At 40.9% G+C, this 20,646-nt stretch overlaps 1 protein-coding gene across 13 annotated transcripts in view; it reads left to right on the forward strand.

Annotated features, from left to right (window-relative positions):
- EXD3 (exonuclease 3'-5' domain containing 3) overlaps positions 1–20,646 on the forward strand; it is a 300,789-nt gene that overhangs the window by 100,081 nt on the left and 180,062 nt on the right. For all 13 annotated transcript variants that reach the window (XM_084494495.1, XM_084494500.1, XM_084494498.1 and 10 more), the window contains 4 exons: positions 10,231–10,284; positions 10,868–11,007; positions 11,827–11,927; positions 19,236–19,309. In XM_084494495.1, coding sequence (XP_084350621.1) covers positions 10,231–10,284; positions 10,868–11,007; positions 11,827–11,927; positions 19,236–19,309 — 369 coding nt within the window. The remainder of the gene's footprint in view (positions 1–10,230; positions 10,285–10,867; positions 11,008–11,826; positions 11,928–19,235; positions 19,310–20,646) is intronic.

Consider the following 20,646-nt stretch of genomic DNA (forward strand, 5'->3'; position numbering starts at 1 on the left):
CCTAAATTCACAGCAACTAACCCCCCCCCCAAAAAAAAAAAAAAAAAAAAAAAAAGGAGCAAAAATGGAGCTAGGGCTCTGAACATTTACAATGGACTCTGGCCTGTCTTTTCTTCCTGTTCTTCCCCACCTTTCAGCTGGGACAGTAAGGCATGTTCAAGTGCAAGTTTTTTCGCTCGTGCTCATCTAAGAGGACAGAAGTCCTTATAATTCCTTGCTCTTATTATTTGTTTTTTGACCCACATGCCACATTTATTATAAGGCACCAAACTTATTCTATATTATTCATTATTCCATTTAACTATTTTGATGCATTTTATTCTATTGTGTTTGAATCCTAGAAGTCCACAGCTTTGATCCATGTGTTGACATTCCTTTCCCTCACAAAAGTTTTGGAGAAAGATCACTTCAGAAAACAAGATCCCAGAGTTCCCTGTGGACAGGCATGGCAGTTATGTATTTCTGAAGCTCATCTGGGCCTGCCTGTACTAACTCCATGTTAATAGCAGAACTGGGCAGAAGCTGAACCAGATTGTTAATCATACCAGCCTAAAGTTCTGCAGTTGAGATAAGCTGCTGCTTCTTGCTCATGAGCTGGAGTGCAGCCTCTCATAGTGGTAGACCTTCCATGTGTCAGTGTGCAAGTGTTGTGGGGCTGTCAGTTCATAATGAGAAGAAAGATTATAATATGTGTGGAGACAGTGGTACATTTGTTGGAAGATGGTGCAGGTGGAGGTAATCTTTTAGTCAAATATAGTAGCATAAAAGAGTAGCTGTTTTTAAGAGGCACCTTATTGAGATGTGGGATTGAGTTAGCTGGCCAGAGGATGGCAGTATTTCTCCCATGACATAGAACAAACTGATGAAGTGGCAATTAGAATAAAAACCAGGGACATAAAAGTGGGGTTTCTTTGGAGGTGTCTGGCAAGTTTGGTGTTTTCATCCATTCTTTTGTGAATGGGGTTTGCAGCTGCTGGAGTAATATGGTGTGGGGCCTTACATGACACTACAGAGCAGTGAAGAGCGCTTCTGAGTCCTCTCCTCATGGCTCACAGAACATGAAAACTCCTATTTTAGAGGGGCAGACAGAGGGGTTGTAATGTCCATGTCTGGGCAGCTCCATTGGAAATACGGGCAGTTCCATCTGAAATACCTGTGTCTTCATCTCCTCTTAGGGTGGGTTGGGAACCCCTGAGGCTGCAGGCTGAAGCCAGCCATGAGGCACCGTGCATTGGGCAGGACCGGGGCGGCCGGCAGCACCACAGCCTTTCATCGGTGGCTCCTCAGGCATGCAGCCCCAAGTGACGGTGGATGGCTTTGTGGGAAGGGCGATGGCTGCTGGTGGGGCCTGGACAATGTGGGGATTCAGCAGACCGGGGGTAATGCAGTGCGAGCGAGTCTGTAAGAGGCCCTGAATAGGCCAGGCTGTGCTTGAGAAGAATGAGGGGTAGGCAGAAGGCAAGCTAGTGTTTCATGGTCATCTTATGTTACACTTCAGCCTTTCAAAGAGTGTCTGGGGCTGGTTGAATGAACCTCTCTTGCACTGCGAATGCGGGAGGCTAAAGACAAAGGAGACTCTTGTCACTCGCAGGCCTCTTTCGGGAATAAAAGCCATTGTCACATGAACAGGGGCAGTCTGGCAGGCTGTGCATGCTTCAGTGCCCCATGATATCGCTAAGTCTCGGCAGAAATCACATTCAGGGCCCTGTCAGCTTTGATTAGCGGGGTCTCATGACTTAATGTGCTGCGATATTTCATGTCTAAGGGTGGCGGCTGTCTTTCTGTGGAATGAATGCCCTCTATTGTCCACTGAGTTATTTTATTTACATTTTTTTAAACAGCTTATAAAGGTAAAAGATAGCTGTGCTTAAAAAAAATCAAATTCCTTTGCTTCTGGATCAGTAGTAAGTGCTGCTCAGGTCAGATACAGTGAAACTTGTTTTCACAGTCAGCATCAAAGTTCTTGTCTTGTTTAACAGCTTTATAGTAAATTCTGAACAGGTGGCAGTGGAGCTGGGTTTAGGAAGGAAACAATAAATAATCTTTTTAGCCTCTGACAACCAGAAATATTCCTGAGAGCGCTCCCACTCCAACTTCTCTCTGCCAGTGACTACCAGTGTGTCTTTCCCCCTTCATCTGTTTGTTTCATAAACAAGAACACAGGTCTAGCTTATTAGTGCAACAGGGAGTATTTACTTTTTAACAAGTTGTTGTTGCTCATTCTGACTTCTCTGTTTTCAAAAGCTGAGTGTATTTTTCTACCAATGTTTCATTTGTTAATTTATAAAAATAGGGAAGGAATTCTTCATATTAAGTTCAGTAAATATTTGCTGTTTCAATTTGAATAGTGTGGGTTATCTCATTTAAAAAATCAGTTGTTAAAATTTGTCATAAAATAAGTTGGAGTAGCCACAGGAAAAACTCCATAGACACAGAATACAAAGTTTTTGTCGGCATCGCATACTAATACAGAAATAGTTTGATAATTCGGTGATAAGAGCAGCTGATCAAAGAACTAATCTTAAAGGAATACAAATACGTTAAGGTCAGGAAATGCGTAGCTCAATCAGCAACATAACCTTAATCTTTTTCTGTAGCGATGTTTTGAACACTGTTTCAGGGGTGCTATTGCTTATAGTTCTACTTCATAGTGGTGCTTGAGTGCACATCATATATTTTTGCAAATGTGTCAATACATATCAGTGTTAAAATTGACTGATCACCATACTGGATGTTCAGATTTTAGATTTCTTCACTGTGAACTTTTTGAGCTATTCTCAGGACAGTGAAAAGTCTCTGATTTTGCTTCATTCTCCAATTCCACACTTAAATTGCAAAGGTTTGTTCATTTCATATGGTATTTGCATATGGAAACCAAGAAAAATGTTACAAGGGATGTTTCTCATGCAAAGATGATGGTGTCAGTCTCAGCCTCTTTTCTTATCAACTTGATCTACTGCTTTAGTTGCACATTGTCTGCAAGATGCATTGCCACTTGAACAGAGGTAGCCAACCTGCAGGCCATAGACAACTCCATAACCTGTTCCCAAGCACCACATCTTCTGGAGCCACTTTCTGCTGCTGGCATCTGTCTGCTGAAGTAGTTGGGAAAGAGCTTGAATGTTGCTGGGAAATAATAATTCAGATGGTAGTACTCTGCAATTAATACTGGGCTCTTGTCAAGCAAGGAGAGAGCTCTCTGAGAAGAGGTGTCAATGTGCATCAGACCTACTCATACAGAGAGGCTGGATCTGGAGAATCGGGTGAAGCTGGGTGGCCTGAGCACACAGGAAACTTGGGCAGTGCTGTAGAGGATCTTTAAGTTGTGAGGGTGCACTGACAAGTTAAACCAGGTTTAAAACTGCTTTGAGTGACCTGAGGAAGACAAATCACTGCAGTGTTTGTTTTAGTTCCCTTTTCCCTTCACCTGTATGCACACGTATTCCAGTCTTGACTTCTACTTCTCTCTTTCTTCCTAAAATTCTTTACATATGACTAACGCATCACCACCTACTTTTGACTGTCTCACCCCTTATAAAATAAGATCAGGCTCTCTTGAAAGTAGACCTGGTAAATCTCATGTTTTCTTGTTTCTGAAGATCTTCCCAAAGACAGCTGTGTATATTGTGTGCTCTTTAAGCAGGAAGTAATTAAACATATAACCTGATGTCATACACTATGCAGTGATGCATTGGGAGAGTTTGAGCAAAGTTGATTAGTGACAAGTTTGAAAGGAGTGATTCCAAAAACACAAAACAGATGTTCCCAATGATTAATAAGTGATGTGCCTTTTACTCAATTATTTCTACCATTATTATGTATCTACACTTTGATCACCATGATTTGTCTTAGACATGACATTGGATCCTCCTCTGCAAATCTCACTCTGTTGTTTGGTCTGTTCTATGGGTTTTCAGAAATTCCTTCACCATTGGTTTAGAAATACTACCGTAAGTGAGGCATATTTACCTTTGTGTTGTCTCAACTTGCTTACAGCAGGGCTAAGTAATGCAGGAGTCATCAGAAACCATTTGTGTCTGTCCTTCATCATCACTCCAAGCAGCGTTACTAGCAAAAGGTTATTCCTCTGATGCTAACCCCACCGTGGGAAAATTGCCTAAATTGTCAGTGTAGACACCACCCAAGTGCACATGCCCTTGCAGATAAGATCTTGTGTGGCTTCCTGCGCTTCATACTGTATATGGAAAGAATAGTCATTTTTAGATGAGACAGAGCCAAATGCATTCAAAACAAGTAGAGAGAATCAGGTATTGGTGCATTGTTCACTTAGAAGCAGTCACCATTTTCTCATATTCTTGGTTTTGCAGTTGCATGACTAGAAAAGTGGTCTCTCAGTGTAGTGGCAGCTGTGGTGTTCATGGCTTGCTTGGCCTGAATACATCAAGTTTGTGTAACTTCCCCCATGCTGTGGTCAGTGCACCTCCACACTTTTTAGACATAAATTAAAGTATTTTTGTCCACCTTTGAATTCTTTCCCATCTGCATCCAACCCTCCTTCATTGCATTTTTTGAGACTTTATCCTCAGTAAGCAAAACAGCAACAAAATGTCCAAACGTGATTTTTCCTTTCCCCATAATTAAAGAATGATCTAAAGCTCCCTGAAAGCAATCAGAAGACTCATAAACACTGAGGAGATTTGAATAAGGTGATGGGTCATCACCTTTTTTCCCGTACTGCTAAGCAGTGGCTTCATCGTATACCTGTTCCCTGTATGTTTGGGGAATGAAAGGCAAGAGAGATCCAGCTTTGGGGCCAGGGCTGGGGCAGGATTAATATATGTTAAACACTTGTATGTGTTATTTCTTTGCTTTTATTAGATTGCATTCTAGGAACTCCCTCTGTTTGAAATAGTTTTGTGAACAGACTATTTGTATCACATAATCACCTGTCAGGAGTGTAACGCATTCTCTTTCATAGATTGAGGGAGGGCAGGTAGACTGTCCTAATAAATTGACAATACATTGGAGTTCACCAGAGATTTTCAGTGTTCTTGTGCTGTAGCTGTTTTTTTGCTTATGTTTGTCAGCTGGTGAAGTGAGGGAGGCATCTGCTGTTCAGGATTTTGGATGCCTTGCCATTCCAACCTAAGTTTGAAGATCTGTAGCTAGACTAACATGACTGCTAGCTTCCAGCTACCGTGGCTAGTCTTCTAGCACAGCTTGGACAGTGCAATTGCATATGGGGAAACGTTTGTTGGGTGGGAAGGGGGATTCTCAGCATTTCAATTAGAGTGTGCTGTCTGCCTAATTGAAGTGTTTGTTTTCTAACTACAAAATGAGTCTATGAATGAGGTGTTGCTTTTCTGGAGATTTTATCATCTATAAACAGACTGTTAAAAATAGGGTCGTTTTACACAAAACTTGTTTGTGGAGTGAAACAATTCAAAACATGATAATAACAAAACAGAATCTTAAAATAGCCTAAAGTTGAGACCACAGACACAGCTGCCAAGCACTTTCATCTTTATTACAGTTACTCATATCTCTTCGCTTATTATTCCTATTGTAAACATGCTGATTTTATCTAAGTTGTCCTCGCTATTCAGCCAGCCAGCCCATGTAGCTGCACCCTGCAATCCGGACTGGTTGTTTGTTCCTAAGGTCCAGGTCAGGCATCACCTTCCACGCTTCGCTTTGTGCATGGGAAAGGCTGCTGCCCCGCTACTGATGGCACTTCCGCTGCAGGAGGCTATTGCCACCGTCCACCAGCAGCAGTTTGTCTGACTGTTCCACCACCTGCTGTAAGTGGATGATGTTAAAATGGTGTTAAAAACCCGCTCATATGAATTGCTTGAAGTGGGTGAGTGTTGGTGGCAGGACAGTGTTCCTCTGGCCCGTAGCAGCAGTGGTGGTGTGAGGTCGGTCTGCCACAGTGGGGTTTGGAAGGTGCCGTTTCTCCACACGCTGGCTACATGGATAGACATTGCCCTCCACCCTGTGCAGTGCAGTATACACATCCAGCAAAAGAGGTAAACCTAGCCTAACACAGTGTGTGTTCATCTGATTAGGTCACCCATACTGTTAATAGAGATAGAGACAAAACTATGCCATTTAGATAACAGTTCTGCAATTAGGTTAATCTGAACATGCCTGTGAACATTAAAAAGCTATTAGGGAAACAACTGTGGGCTTACATGCTAAAACTAACAGATTACTTGTTTAATAAAATACACAAATGAGATCAAATGGTGAAACAAGGTTTTGAGAGTTTGTTTTTTTTTTTTTATTTGGCCAACTGAGATAGCTGGGAAGAGGGGAAAAAAAATCAGCCGTTGAAGTTTTGGAGACACAAAACCCTTATTCAAGTCCAAAACAGAAGTAGCAACATTCAGCTTGTGTACCACTTGAAAATAATTTCTCTGCTTGCACTTTATGATGTTAATCTGATAATTTGAGAGAAAAGGTACTGGATGTTTGTGGAGCAAAATAGCACATTTGGCCTTAAACTGGTGGACTTAGTTATCAGGTCTGGAGTGAGAGATTAAATTTGTTGCAGAATTAGCTGGGCTGACACTATATTATGTGACTTTCTATTCAAATCTGATTTGTATCACACAGTCTTTATATTAATGTTAGTTCCTGGTTTTGTCACTTAAAGTTCTTCTCATAATTTCTCTTCTTGATCGAGCATGGACAGTCAGTGTTTGTTTTGTAAATAAAAAAAAAAAAAAAAGTATTCCCTCTGATAACTGGGCATCGTTATTCTGCTGGACAGTCAGAATGAACTTAGGTGATGTCTGTTGGTTATTTGATTTTGTATGCAGTCCTTGATGCAGTGGATGTAAAACACGTGTACATTTTTGAAAAGATAATGCTATCCACAGTTTCTGCTGCCTCCTACCCACTCTTAGATTATTTTTCTTGTTAAATTTTTCTGTAAAGGTTTCGTGCAGTGAGGGTTAACAGTGAGGTTTGTATCTGGGGGGTGGAGGGGAAGCAGGGTGGTAGGGAGGCATTTTTTACTTTATTATCTTTGTTTACATATTCTAACATGTAACCGTTCAAACAAAAACAATTAAAAAACCACAACCGTCATACTCACGATGTCTTTCTCTCAAAGCAAAATGAATAACAATATCAGACAAACCTGTTGAATAGAATAATTTTCCTGTAAGGCCTAACCTATTGTTTTTATCCTCATCTGAATAAATAGGCATTTGTGATCTATGTTGATGAAATATTCTGTTTCTTTGGCTGTTGTTTAGCGTTACAAGCATGCTGCAGTAGGGTCAGAGGTGCAGCACTATAAAACTTAAGTTTCAACCATCTTGGAAAACACAGCCTAACTTTTTGCTAGGTCACGTAAGGACACTTGTTTAAAGCCTCCTTGTTACATAGTTAACACTTACGTTAGTACTAATATGTAAATGTGTTAGAAGGCTCCTTGCTCTTACTACATCATTTACTGGAACAATGCACTATACTGAAGAAAGTCATTGCATGCGTATTTTTTATTTGAGATCCAAGTGTTCTCACACATACAGAAATTAAACACTGCTAACAGCTTAAAATCCTAATTAGTTTATGTGCTTCCCAGGCAATGCACAGTTAGATATTAATATATTTCACAGAATCACAGAATGGCTGAGGTTGGAAGGGACCTCTCAAGATCATCTAGTCCAATCCCCCTGCCAAGCAGGATCACCTACAGCACCTTGCACAGGATGGCATCCAGGTGGGGTTTGAATATCTCCAGAGAAGGAGACTCCCCAACCTCTCTGGGCAACCTGTCCCAGTGCTCTGTCACCCTCCCAGTAAAGAAGTGCCCCCTCATATTGAGCCGCAACCTCTTGTGCTTCAGTTTTTGCCTGTTGCCTCTCATCCTGTTGCTGGGCACAACTGATGAGAAACTGGCTCCATCCTCTCAACACCCTCCCCTCAGAAATTTATATACACTATTGAGGTTTCCCCTCAGTCTCCTCTTCTCCAGGCTAAACAGGCCCAGCTCTCAGCCTGTCCTTATGCAACAGGTGCTCCAGTCCTCTAATTGTCTCTATAGCCCTCCTCTGCACTCGCTCCAATAGGTCCATGTCCCTCTGGTACTGGGGAGACCAGAACAGGGCACAGTACTCCAGGTGTGGCCTCACCAGGGCTGAGTAGAGGGGCAGGATCACCTACTTGACCTGCTGGCACTATTTCCGAATGCACCCTGGGATACCACTGGCCTTCTTGGACACAAGGGCACATTGCTGGCTCACGGCTAACCTGCTGCCCAGCAGAACTCCCAGGTCCTACCCCTCAGAGGGCTTTCCAGCAGGTCAGCCCCCAACCTGTACTGGTGCTGGAGGTTATTCCTCCCTAGGTGCAGGACCCTGCATTTGCCTTTGTTGAACTTCATAAGGTTCCTCTTGTCCCAACCCTCCAGCCTGTCGAGGTCCCTCTGAAAGGCAGCATGGCCCTCTGAGGTATCAGCCGCTCCTCTGAGCTTTGAGTTGTCAGCAAACTTGCTGAGGGTGCACTCTGTTCCTTCATCTATGTCATTGATGAATAAACTGAACAAGACTGGACCCAGTACTGACGATAGGCCTCCAACTAGATTCTGCACCACTAAGCACAACTCTCTCTTGTCCAGCCAACTGCCAATCCACCTCACTGTCCACTCATCTAGGCCACACTTCCTGAGCTTGTTTATGAGGATGTTATGGGAAACAGTGTCAAAAACCTTGCTGAAGTCAAGGTAGACCACATCCACCACTCTCCCCTCATCTACCCAGCCAGTTATCTGATCACAGAAGAATAGCAGATTAGTCAAACATGACTTCCCCTTGGTGAATCCATGCTGACTATTCCTGATTACCTTCTTATACTTCACATGCTTGGGAGATGACCTCCAGGATGAACTGTTCCATCACCTTTCCAGGGATGGAGATGAGGCTGATTGGCCTGTAGTTGCCTGAGACCTCCTTCTTGCCCTTTTTGAAGACAGGCATGATATTGACTCTTTTCCAGTTCTGAGGCAAATAATTGTCTGTAATTTCATATTTCTGTAGTCACCAAGCTGAGACAGGATAGACAGTGGCTGAGCCAGTTCTTCTCACAGCCTGACTTACTGCAGTTCACTACAGCTGTGTTTCCTCATCTGCAAAAGATACTGTTTGGGGGTTAAGTTGTGAATGTGGCAGGTCTTTGTTATCAACGATTTGTAGATACCACAAACGGACTAAATATAGTTCTTACTGTCTTTCTGTTTGTGATCATAGAATCACAGAATGGTTTGGGTTGGAAAGGACTTTGAAGCCCGTCCAGTTCCAACCCTTGCCATGGGCAGGGTCCCCTGTCCCCAGCCCAGGCTGCCCCCAGCCCCATCCAGCTTGGCCTTGGGCACTGCCGGGGATGGGGCACCCACAGCTTCTCTGGGCAGCCTAGGCCAGGGCCTCACCGCCCTCACGGTAAAGAATTTCTTCCTCATATCTAATCTAAACCTACCCTCTTTTAATTTAAAGCCATTCCCCCTAGTCACTGCACTCCCTGACAAAGAGTCCCTCCCAAGCTTTCCTGGAGCCCCCTTTAGGCACTGGCAGGCCCCTGTAAGGTCAGCCTGGAGCCTTCTCTTCTCCAGGCTGAACAACCCCAACTCCCTCAGCCTGTCTCCATAGGAGAGGTGCTCCAGCTCCTTGATCATCCTCGTGGTCTCTTCCAGACTAGTTCTAATACTTCCATGTCCTTCTTGTGCTGGGGGCCCCAGAGCTGAACTCAGTGCTCCAAGTGATGAACATTCAGGGATCTGGAGCTAGGCAGAAATTATACAAGCTAAGACCTCTTGATTTGAGATTCTTTCAAATATGAGTAGTTTTCACAAAATAAAACTATTTTACAAAACTTAAAAGGCACTGCAAGATGTATAATCAATTAATTCAGAAAGGTATAATGGGTCAGGATTTTTTACAATTATATCACTAGAAGATATCCTTTATAGCTAAGTTTGTCCAAGCACTTTACTTTCTCTCTCTCTTTCTGCCAGACAACCTGATCTTTAGTTTTTATACCAAGGTATGCTACTGCTGCTCACAATATGCAACGCTGCCAGGACTGTTCTTGTACATTTCTAAGTGGACTGTATGTGGTCAATGTTTATACTTGAAAAAATAACAGAAATATTTATCACATTAAAACTTTCTATAGTAGCATATCTACTTAACTTTGGAATAACACCTGTTTATCCACTGTGTTTTCTTTTCCTAAATACACTTTTTTTTTCTTTCTCTCTAGGCAGCCATACTGAGTATTAAGCTAAAATTACAGCCAGATCAAGATGTGGAGAAGGTGAGTCATTTCCTCTGCAGGCCTCTCTGTCTTCAGATCCGCCTTTTGTTATGCAGCACATCCATGAAGGACCTCCAAATGATATGTTTCACTTGAGGCTTTATCTTGTTTGCAAGAAGTCACTGCTGCATTGCTAAAGTGACTTTACATCTGGAGAAGTGACAGACTATATTTTGTCAGACCACATTAAAGCTTATTAGACTATTTTTCTAGCTACAACTACTGCAATCAAAAAATCTACCCGTGTTCTTGACGAATGGTTATCATTATGGTAAATTTTGTTGGTTTTGCTACTTTCAGGCTTTGCCACTTCAGCTAATGTTTTATGTTGGAAATGCCATATCCATCTTTTAGACAACACTAGTTTATTAAGCAAGGGTTTTGTGACTTGCTCACCATGTCTGAGCAGTAGGGGATGAGACAGCCCTCTGCCAGGTTTCAGTCCCATTTCCTGCACATGAGCTGCAGTGCTGTGGAACCCTTCCATGTCTCCTGCTTGCTGCAGCAGTCAGACTGCTGAACATGGTGATCAAAGGCATGGCATAACCGTGTCATTTGCACTAAATGTTATTTCTTTTCCTAGATGTGTATGCCACTACTGTTTCAAGATAAAATTAACTTGATGGAAGATTATGTGGGAGAGTATCCTGAGCTCCAGTGCAAGCTCTTACAGATCCTGGACACCTGGTGTGAACCTGGTTTTAATATCAGAGACATTGCAAGGTAGAAATGTCTGTTAAATTTCTAAACAGCTGGGGCCAACTGGCTTCCAGAGGACACTCTGTTCTTTGGTTGTCTATCTAAGATCATTTTCTAAGCATAATAGAGTGCAATATATTTATTTTTCAGCTGACAATGGGGAAATTTCTGGCGTCTGTGCCAGAGTCTTTTCAAATACATTAGCCAGTAAGACAGAGGTATCATTCCTATTGACAGATGCTTAGCTCCTGACAGGAGAGAGGAGTACAAAATGAAAACTATGTAGTAGATCTTAGCAATATAACAATATCAAAGCTCCCTCCAGGAGGTTATACTAATCAGACTCTCGTGCTTTGCTACAGACAAGGCTGAGTTTCAGTATCGGTTGTACAGGTTTGGCAGGAAGATAATACTGTGATGAAGTGGCAGAAAAACAAGAGAAGCAAGTGGTTAACCTTCTTGTTCTCGTGAAATAGTTGTGTGTGTTTTAATTTATAAATCACCTCTCAGTAGAATAGCTCCTGTCAGTCACAAAGTCAACAGTACAGTAAAAGTCACAATATAGATGCAATGGTTGCAGTCTTAGTTCTGAAAGAAGATGAAGGAATTCCTGGCTTTCTCTTTCTTCAAAATAAGTCTCTGGTCTTGCTACAGTCTTTGACTGGGAAATGTGTGTGGTTGTATTGTTGGCTTTTTTTTTTTTTTTTTTAATCTCAGGAAAGATAGGAGACTTTTCTTAACAATACCTACCAAACCCTGATATATCTGCTGTTAAATATCTACTATTTGCAAAACCTTAGGTGTTGTGTTTGTGCTTTTTTTTCTTACTTTGTTTGCTTACAGACAATATCAAGGTCTGTCCAGGTACAAACCAGACAAATTGAACCGCAAAATGCTAAGCAAGCTGGTCTTCAGGCTCCTAGACCGATTTAATGTAGATCCAGGTATGTGATATTGCAACATCTTCTGGAGTTATCTCACCAATAAAAAACAGACAAAGTCAATTTATCTTCTTCCATGTTCAGTAAGGAATCTTTGCTGTAATTTATCATGGGGAGTTTCAGAGTTTAATTAATGGTATTCAAAAACAAAGTTGGTAAGTTATGGGAATTACCACTTTGTGCTGTCATAGAATGAAGTGCTTGTGACTAATAGACTGCTTCTTCCATGATGTGAAATAAATCTTGACCTCAGAATGGCTCTACGTAAACACATGATGGTCAGCTTTGAGTTATGACTCCATTCCGCTCACATAAGAAGCAAGTCATTACTCATCTGCAGATCTGTTTTCTTGAGTTGCGAGTCTGTCAGTACTGAAGTGATAACCCTTGGGAAGCAGGAGCCTTACAGCCCTTTGTATTCTTTCTGTAAAATAGGGTTGGCAGCAGGGATTTTTAAGACTCTTCCAGTCTTCTGAGAGAAGTAACACATTTCACATCATTGCTTCACTATCAGTTGTCTAACAAAATCTTTGTTTTTCTTTTGTTGTTAGTGGAGACTTGATCTTTTCAGTTCTCTTTGGGACCTTATTTTGGAAACCTTTAAATGCGCCATAAGGTTTCACCCTACAAAGCTTTCGATCATCAGCAGGAGATACACAATTCTCTTTTCTTTGACTGAAAAATGTTTTCTAACCACAAATTATGGGCTTATTATGCCTGGTAGCAACACTATATTGCATATTAATCTTCACATCTTCAACCTGCTGTTCAAAAGTTAATAAGAAAATCCTTGCAGACCTCCATTGGAGGATAAGTAAATAAAATTAAACTTAGCATATTGGTGTGAAATCTGAGGCACAAGGGGATAATTTATTTAACATATAAATCTTTCCCTGGAGTTTACTAGTCTTCAGTAATTTTTTCTCCTTTGTAAGACTGGTCATTCAGTAGGCTGTATTGTCCTTTATGATCTGTAAAAACATCGAGTTTTTCCCCTTTCTTTTTGAAAGATTCACCAAGGGTATGGTGTTACCTGTAAACATGAAATGCATGTGAAATTTTGTTCACATGCAAAATCCTGAGAAAGTTTTACAAAAAATCTAGCCGAATGAGAAAGAAGAGTATGTACCTGCTGATCTCAGGTGCTCTCTGTGGGCTGACAGCGTGTCTTAGCTTGGTGATGGTGTCTCAGATATAGTTGCTGCCAGTAATAATGCCAAACTGTCACTTGACCTCCACAGTAGGTTCATGGGTGAGGAGCTCCCTTGAGATACACAGAACAAGAGTCTCTCCTATTCCTCGCAACGCTTCCAGAGGGTGTTTTATCCTATGCCAAATTCAATGCCTACAATGTAAGATAAGTCAGGTGCTAGAGAAGACTGACCCGTCTATTCATGGGAAATGGGATGTGTGCTACCGATTTAGAAAACAGGCCAGAGTTGGGCCAGCTAAAACCAAGGTTGGCTGATTCTCACTCATAGACATATATGAAAGTAGATGTTCATTTTTTTTACCTAATATCACATGTAATTCAAAGCAGCACTTTACTAAAAGGTTGGCCTCAGTCTCCTCTGAAATGCTTTGAAAGCTTTGAATCCCTGCAGAAGAATTTCTGCCTTAGTGCTGGTTTGTCTTGAACTGAATTGGAAAATGGTGGCAGTTTTCCCCTTCTCCCTTCCTTTTTCCTCTCTTTTCTTTAGTGGAAGTAAATCTGTGATGAAAGAGAGTTCAAAAAGGAAGCAGACTAGGTAAAATGTACAGATTTTAAAAACCAATTGTTCTTGTTCTGAGCAGTTCCACCAAATTCTAGCAGCAGGGTGAAACTCACACTTCTTGTTACCTAACCTGGTTGCAGGCTTGCTTGATGCCGCAGTCTTCTGTTGCTTTCTGTCTCCTCTTCTCTCATGACTCCTACTCACTGTAAGAGGCTGAGAGCAGCAGCAGCAGAGGGAAGTGGCTTTTGGTGAGAAAGGCTGGAGGAGGAGAGGGTTTCTTGGTATGAGAAGGCAAGCTTATACGTGACTTAGTTATTGTAGTTCCAAATCTACTTTCATATTTTGCTACCCAAGAGCTCACTGTTGTCCACTTAGAAAGTTTCACTGACTCCTAAGCAGAACTTAGGTGTGTGTTGATCAACATCTAAGTTTGAAACACTTGGAACAGCCAGTCTTAAATTTCAGAGCCAGATAAGAAGTGGCCCAATAAAAACAAAAGGTCTGGAGCCTCAGAAAAAATAAGCCATCATCTTAGATTAGTCCGCTGTTTCTTTTTCTGACAAGAGAATGTTAGCATTCCTGCTAACACACACAGCAGTGGAAGATTTTCTTTTGAGTCCCAGAGGTGTCCCAATAAACTGTGCATGGATTTCATATAATTAGCTTTACTGGGGAAGTAAGAGGTTGGGCAGAAATGGCAATGATTGAGGAAGTAGTTTTATAGAGACACATGGGTCAGTTTATGCACTGGTTTAACAAGCCTTGTACCTATTGCAGTCTAATTACATAATACTCTTTGGAGACCTTGTGAGATCAACATAAATTTACAAATAAAACTTTTAGTCAAAACAATTCTCAGAGGTGAGGGAATAGACCCTCAAGTCTCAAGACCATGAAGTACAACTGTCTTTATTTCCTGGGCCTTAGTACTCATGGCAAAATAAAGCAGATATTAGTGGTGTTGATGGAAAAGAGATGGTAATTGAATGTACAGTTAAAAGTTGTTTTATAGCAGCATAATAAGTTGCTTAAGCACCTTAATTCCTGAATGCTATGAATGTGTTCTTACTATAGTCTTTAGAAAGTGTTTTTAGTATAAACCCAAAGAAATGTTGTTCTTCATTTGGTCACCAGGTTGTTCCTCTTGGTTTAACATTTATTTTAGATTCAGTGTGAATTTTCTAAATGAAGCCCCAAAGCTGTCTTGTGTTATAGTGTTATCACTCTGATAGTGTTGGGGCAGCAGAGGGCAGACGAGGGCTGCTCAGCAGTCATTGCATTTGCTCAGGTAAGGCACAACTGTCCCCAGGTTTCTCCAGGTCTGCCAGAGCTGAAAGCAGGGTGTCAGCAGTCACCAGGGAGAGCCCCTCAGGGACCCATGGGTTCACTGCACTAAGCACTTTTAAAAGATGCTGTGCCAGATAGAGGAATGACTGTTAAAACTCTACAAGAAAGCCTTTGGAAGGAGGATAGTTCAAATGTTTTTACCTTGTCCTTGTTAAGAGCAGAAGATTATTCCTTTCCCTTCCATATGCTTTACAAGGGTTGTCGCCCCCCTCTTCCCTCCCCTTCCCATTCCATGGTGAAGTCCCTTCAAAGTTTTTTATTTAGCTCTTGAGTTACACGCCAGCACATTTCTGTATGACAGTGTGACTAAGGAACACCTCTAGGCTTAGACATTAGAAGGTAGGAACCTTCTGCTCCTGAGGTTGAAGTGGCTGTGGAGTCAAGCTGTTAAAGGAGAAGAGAAGTGAACATCCAAGGGTCCATTCTTGGCCCTTACCTTCTCAAAAGCATCATTCCCTGCTGAAATACAAGTAGTAGAAGATGATCTGCTTGTGACAAGACAAGCTGCCCAGCAGCTCCAAGCTTTCTATTGGAAAAGTCATACCACCCTTGTAGTTCTAAGCCTGAATTTGTCATATGCAGATGTGTGTAAAGACTACACTAGAGCATTTTTTCCTTTAGGCATAGATTGAAACCTATTTGCTATGCTCACTGTTCTTCCTTCAGAGTCAGCCAATGCTCCAAACAGCAAAGCTAGCAGGTACCTCAACAGTTTGGGGCCAGTCTGGGGCTTCTGCTGTTTCACTTTCTCTTCTAAGGACCACTTACCTTGATCTTAGTGGCAGAGAGCATATTATGAGAGACAATTTATCTTTGAGGCTACAACAAAAAGAGGTTTTGAGGCCTGCCCTACCCTCCAGTAATTTGCATTTAGGGAATAACCTCATCATAGTATACTGAGATTAATGCACTGTTCACTCCTCATCAGATTCCCCAGCAGTCCTTAGCAATATCAGGGCAAAAGCCTCTAACATTTCAGGTACTCTGATTTTATTAAACCAAGGCTGCTTTACTTTGTCCCAAAACAAAGTGTGCTTTGTGTGGGACCTTCTGTTCTGCCAGGGCAGGGTAAAGGAATCTCACTGTGAATGGAAGTCAGGATTTCAGTATAACAAGAGGATCAGGTCTCCATCCCAGTTCAGGAGGAGTCATTTGTGACCTGGGAGCAACAGCCACACACCACACCTAAAAATGTATTGCACCATGTCCCCAGAAGACACGTTACTGCTGTTACATGAGTGGAATAGGTGTGTATTAATGGTTTAGTTCTCTGTGTGACAAATGGATTTCATTTTTACTTCCTCTCTGTTGTTAATAGTCACTAATTCTCTGCTAATGGCTGGCAGCAGAATGGAATTTTTGCTTCTGAGTTAGTTCCAGATGTGAACTGTAGTTCAGGTGCAGCACTATTGTGGTGGAGCTGCCAGGTTAAGAATTAACACATGGCCAAGAGTTGCTTTCCCTGTATTATACTGTTTGTATTCCATTGGTGCTCCACAACCCAGTCATAATTCCCAAGCTCTCCACAATACAGACACTGAATAGAATGATGGTTTCTGTTCTGAAAAACTTAGGTTGTTATATTTTGGTTCTGCAAACAAAACACTGGTTTTCACTCAGGAGACTTGAGTTCAGATTCCTGCCCAATCTTAATGAGTTGTGTGATCTTGGGTAAGTTGCTCTTCTCTGAGGTGCTTTGATTTCTGCAAGTGTAAAGCACAGATAGTCATGAAACTGCAGTGAAAAGATTTGGCAAAGATTCTGCAGGCCACCTGTTTCACCCTTCCTGCCCCAAAGCCAAAGGAGCTTTCCTTCTGTTATTTCTATATAAGATGTGTAACGTGTTGTTAAAGACCTCCAAGATAGAAAGTTTACAACCTCCCATGCAACCTCTGATAGTTCTTCTTTAGCCTTACTGTTAGATTTTTTTTTCCTCCAAAATGTTAACTGGAGTTTCTGTTGCTATAAATTAAGTTCCAGCTTTATCTACTGTGAATGTGGAGGTCTTGAAAGCCCTCAGAATGTTGCATTTGACTGTATTGAAAACATTACTGTAATAAAGATGAGCAACAACTGCTGCTTCATCTTTATCTAGGACACAGCTTATTGAGTCACAGAAGAGTATCAGAAGGACTGACATGACATTGTTTGTGGGTTTGGGTTTTTTTGGACAGTGCAAAATCTGTAACAAATCGCATTTTCTAGGTGCTCACAAATAATATGTTTGTTACAGCATATGTCTAGAAAATATTTTTACTTTTCCAAATACAGTTGTACTATATTTGGAAATTATAGTACTCTAGTGGTTCGTACTTTTTTGTGGTAGTTATTTGTACTTACAGTTGTATAGTACTTTTATAGTACTGTGGTTGTTTGTACTTTTTTCAACTTTATCCCCTGTGCTTCACATCTTCTCAAAGGTGACTCTTACACAATCATGGATGGGTTACATGAGACCTATGATTTGGAAGCATATACTGCACCTGAGCTGAGCGCACATGCTAACCTGATTCTTCCTTCTCTAACCTCAGATATAATCCATTTGTTGCTCTTTTTCAGTTAGCACCTCTAGTTGGACCTTCTCTAAAGAAAAGTGAAGAAAAGCAAGTATTGTAATCATTTTCATTCTTCGTGCCCTAATTCGTCAGTTTTCCTTTTCTATCAAGTGACTTAAGTAGCACTTTCCCCGGTTTTCCTCTTTCTACAAAAATATTTTCAGAATGATTTTTTTCCTGCCTTTGTGGCTTTTAGTAGATGTATCTCATAGTTAACTTTGGGTTTTCTGACTTTTTGTGTTTGTGTTCTTCTTTTATATGTGTCTAATTCAGTTCCACTTTCTGTGTATTTTCTTATTGTATCTGCGGTCAATAAAAGCTTCATATTTACCAAAGTTAGTTTCTTAGTTCACTTCCAGTTTTATCATTGCCAGCTCTTCTTACCTTCTTTTCCCCTTATAAACTATTTCCACACTATAAATTATTTCCAGTTCTCTGAGGTTATTGAAGTCCATTTTGTTTTTATTTTGCTGTTCTTCCTTTGAACTCTTCAATTCATTGTCTGTCTTACCAAGTTAGCGTTCATTCTCATGTTTTCAAGTTGCTCTCTGTTGTTTATAATAAAATACAGAAAATGGATTCAAATTCAGTTTCATTCTCCATCAGAATAGAAAATGTCACTAGTTTCTTTTAAAATATTCCAGAGTATCTGTGTTTCTCTGTCTTGGCACTTTAATTCTGATTCCAGAGTCTGATATTCAAGGATCTTTCTTCATTTGATCTTTCTTCATTCTCTCCATTTGCAGTGCTCTGGGCATGCCACGTGAGACAAGGAGAGTCCTGTGCTCTGAGGCCCTCTGAATCAGTAGCACTGGTTTCTCCTGGTGTCTGCTGAATGCAAGTGAGGCTGCAGGGAATTTTCACTTTACTGTTTTCTGTTACTATTTCTGAATGTTGATCCTGCTTTTTCTGGCCACCAGGAAGATGGTTTTAGCCACTGAAACTCCAATGAAGGCTTTGGTTACATCTTTCCATGTACATGCATACCAGCATTTAGCAAGAACTGACAGATACATATGCTAATCCTATTTAATCTATTTTATCTTCTACATTTATCTCTTGTTGCATTGGATTTCAAAACAAGGTGCTATGTGAAGATCTTGTTTTCTGCAGTTGTAATAAGGCATATCTAATGAAGGTGGCAGGAATAAAAATAAAAACTGTTGCATGCTAGCTCAGCAAAACAATTGTCACCTCCCTTTTTGTATGGATATGGAGTCTCTTTCATGGATATATATTTTATTGGATAAACCATAGGCACAAGTGTAAATCCTGAGTAACATGTTCAAAACTGCTTCAAAGGACTAACAGCACAACTTCCATTTAAATCAAAATTATTGCAGCCTTTAGAGACCGAGGGTGTATGAGGATGCAATGTAATTAAAGGTGTGAAGTCATTGACTGAAGGATATTGAACCAGCAAGTGGATTTTATAATTCAGGGGTGGTAGAACCAGAGATATCAGTAGCCAAGGATTAGCATTGGTAATTATGGTTGAAAGTGTAAATAACAGTTTATAGTTTAGATAAGCTGACAATGTGTGTGTCTGTCCCTCATTGTTCTAAGTTTGATGGCATCCTGCCTTCCATTTACTGAGTTCAAACTCGGGGAAGGAAAAATGTAATGTCTAGACAGTAAAATTTAACGGAAGTTCAGCTATGTTGTATACTTAAATGTCATTTTCCTTCTTTTAGCTCTCTGCCCTAATGTCATAAATCAGCGGCACTTAAGAACTCTGAATTATCTCTTTTACAAGAGGTTTGTTGAGGTACGTTTCTTTATTATATGGCATGGGTGTGAATGAGTTTTCTTATTTATTTTTGCATTTCAAATAACTGATATAATAGAGATATATTGATTTACATAAACAAGCTCTCTATATATTGGGTACACCACTGGATCTGTACTTTCTGTGACTGAATAATTTGTGTGTCCATTCATATTCTAATGACTGGGTGTTACACTTGCACAGAGCTGGATACTTTTCCACTTCAGCATCTTTAGCAGCTATCTGGGACATGTACACTGGGATATACATAGGTCAGGGTGGAATCTCCATGTGTCCAGTTTGAGTCATCTCAACTAAATAGGGAGCATATCGGATAGAGATTTTTTTTATTACTATTATCACTATTATTATTTTTAAGAACTGCGTTATTTAAGCACTCTGCATTGCTGGGCTGTTTGTAGCCACTACTTTGATTTGGTATTGGTGGCCTGGCTGTGATAGTTATGCCACAACCTGCCACAGACGCTTCGTGTGCTAACAGCCCTGTTACTGATGAGCAAAATGGGAGTACTTTCAGCTCCTAAGCAAATCTCTGAACTAACTTTATTTTTGTCCAATTTCTTAGTCTTCTTTCCAAATACAGTAGTGCTTGTCCTGACACTGAGGGCTTGTGGAAATAGGAAGATGCTGTTATTTTTTTCTGTGGAGCAGGTTTCTAGGAGGCAGCTTGGAGTTTGACTTGGCAGTTCATTGCTGAATTACTTGACAATGCTTTTTCCTCCCCTCTCATGAATGTACTGAGCCAAGTCAATGCCCTTTGGATGCTCTTGAGCACACTGCAGTGGGAAGCACATTTCTCTTCTTGTTAACAAGGCAGTTGGTGCTTTTCTTGATTGTCTGGCATTCAGCATCATCCTGTGCCTGAAGACAGATAGTTCCAGCTGAGAATAAGTTTTTGTTCTTCCTCTTCTGAAAAAAACAGCTTGCTTGCAGGTGTTGTATCCAGGTATATTAATTGGGCTGTGAAAGAGAGGGACCAAAGGGTACTGAACAGCACAGAAAAATGTTTTCATTTCATGAATTTTGAATTACCAAGATGTATTTGCCAAACATTTTAATGGAGCAGTATTTCATCTGCAGTTCATAGAGAGCTTACTCACTATAGATACAAGAAGCTTTTAAACAAAGATTTCAGAAGCCCAGCAGGTTGTTCAGATGTCCCTATATATGGTACTATTAATCCAGTCTTCAGAGATTCAGTTTTCAGGAAATGAGATACCTCCTCCAACAGTTCCTGTTCTTTTGTTCAAAAGAGGATTTGTTTGATGTTTACTTTGGATGCAAAGATGGGGTTGAGTGGTAGTGATCTGATGACA

The sequence above is a fragment of the Aythya ferina genome (assembly GCF_964211825.1).
Source record: "Aythya ferina genome assembly, chromosome: 20".
NCBI classification, from domain to species: domain Eukaryota; kingdom Metazoa; phylum Chordata; class Aves; order Anseriformes; family Anatidae; genus Aythya; species Aythya ferina.